The sequence below is a fragment of the Austrofundulus limnaeus genome, unplaced genomic scaffold (genome assembly GCF_001266775.1).
Source record: "Austrofundulus limnaeus strain Quisiro unplaced genomic scaffold, Austrofundulus_limnaeus-1.0 Scaffold1239, whole genome shotgun sequence".
In the NCBI taxonomy this organism is placed as follows: domain Eukaryota; kingdom Metazoa; phylum Chordata; class Actinopteri; order Cyprinodontiformes; family Rivulidae; genus Austrofundulus; species Austrofundulus limnaeus.
This window is the reverse complement of record NW_013953641.1, coordinates 94856-95805: the sequence shown is the minus strand read 5'-3', so window position 1 is coordinate 95805 and position 950 is coordinate 94856. Positions and strand designations below refer to the sequence as shown.

The following is a 950-nucleotide window of genomic DNA, read 5'->3' as shown; positions in this document are numbered from 1 at the left end:
GTATATGAGTTTGTATGTAATGTATGAATATAATATACAAGTTTCACTTTTTAAATGGAATTACTGAAATAAATCTACTTTTTCATGATATTCTAATTTTATGACCAGCACCTGTATTTCTATCAATAACATGTTTTTCTTTGTCTCTCCTCCAGAGGACAATAGACCTGGACCAGTCCTGGACCAGTCATGTGCTTTTCTTTTTCTCTTCCTGTCCTCAAACCCAGCTGGTTCTGGTTCTTGTTCTGCTGGAGGTTTCTTCCTGTTAAAGGCAGTTTTTCCTCTCCACTGTCACCATGTGCTGCTCAGGATGCAGACTGTGATGAAGATTCTTTAGATTTGTTGGGTTTTTTCTTCTTTGTTTTATTGGACAGAGATCTGAGATGGTTGTTGTGACTTGGTGCTGTATAATTAAACTGAATAGAATTATTCTGACTTTACTGGAACGGCACCACCTTGTGGTAGACAGCTGGAGGAGAGGTGACCAGAGTAGGACAGAATGATGTCACGCCATGTTCCAGGATCCGTTTGGACACCAGAGAAAGTCCAGCACTGATATCATCAGATGGCTTAGAGAAGTCAACACCAAAACCTCCTGCAGAAACAACTACAGTTAACTGGACAACATCAAAGAATCAGTCAAAACATTTAGATGTCAGGTCTCCTTGTGGACAGAACCAYAAAATATCGAAAGATCACTGTTTTTTATGAACATTTGGGGACAACAATAAACATATTGGCCTGATTTTCACCCTGATTTAGACTTTTTACCGTTGATCTGAACGTCTATGAAGCCCGGAGCGATGATGCTGCCTTCACAGTCCACACGCTCATCAGCAAAGCCATGCTCATCAAAAAACAACTTCTCTGGGTCTAAAATCTTCCCTTCACGCACCCACAGGTCCTCTCTGTACACACACACACACACACACACACACACACACACACAC

General features: G+C 41.1%; 1 protein-coding gene across 1 annotated transcript in view; it reads right to left on the bottom strand.

Moving 5' to 3' along the window:
• amdhd2 (amidohydrolase domain containing 2) overlaps nt 1–950 on the bottom strand; it is a 49327-nt gene that overhangs the window by 33552 nt on the left and 14825 nt on the right. The window contains exons 3-4 of the mRNA XM_014031368.1: nt 772–908; nt 456–595 (exon numbers count right to left, since the gene is read on the bottom strand). Of these exons, the coding sequence (XP_013886822.1) occupies nt 456–595; nt 772–908 (277 nt within the window). The remainder of the gene's footprint in view (nt 1–455; nt 596–771; nt 909–950) is intronic.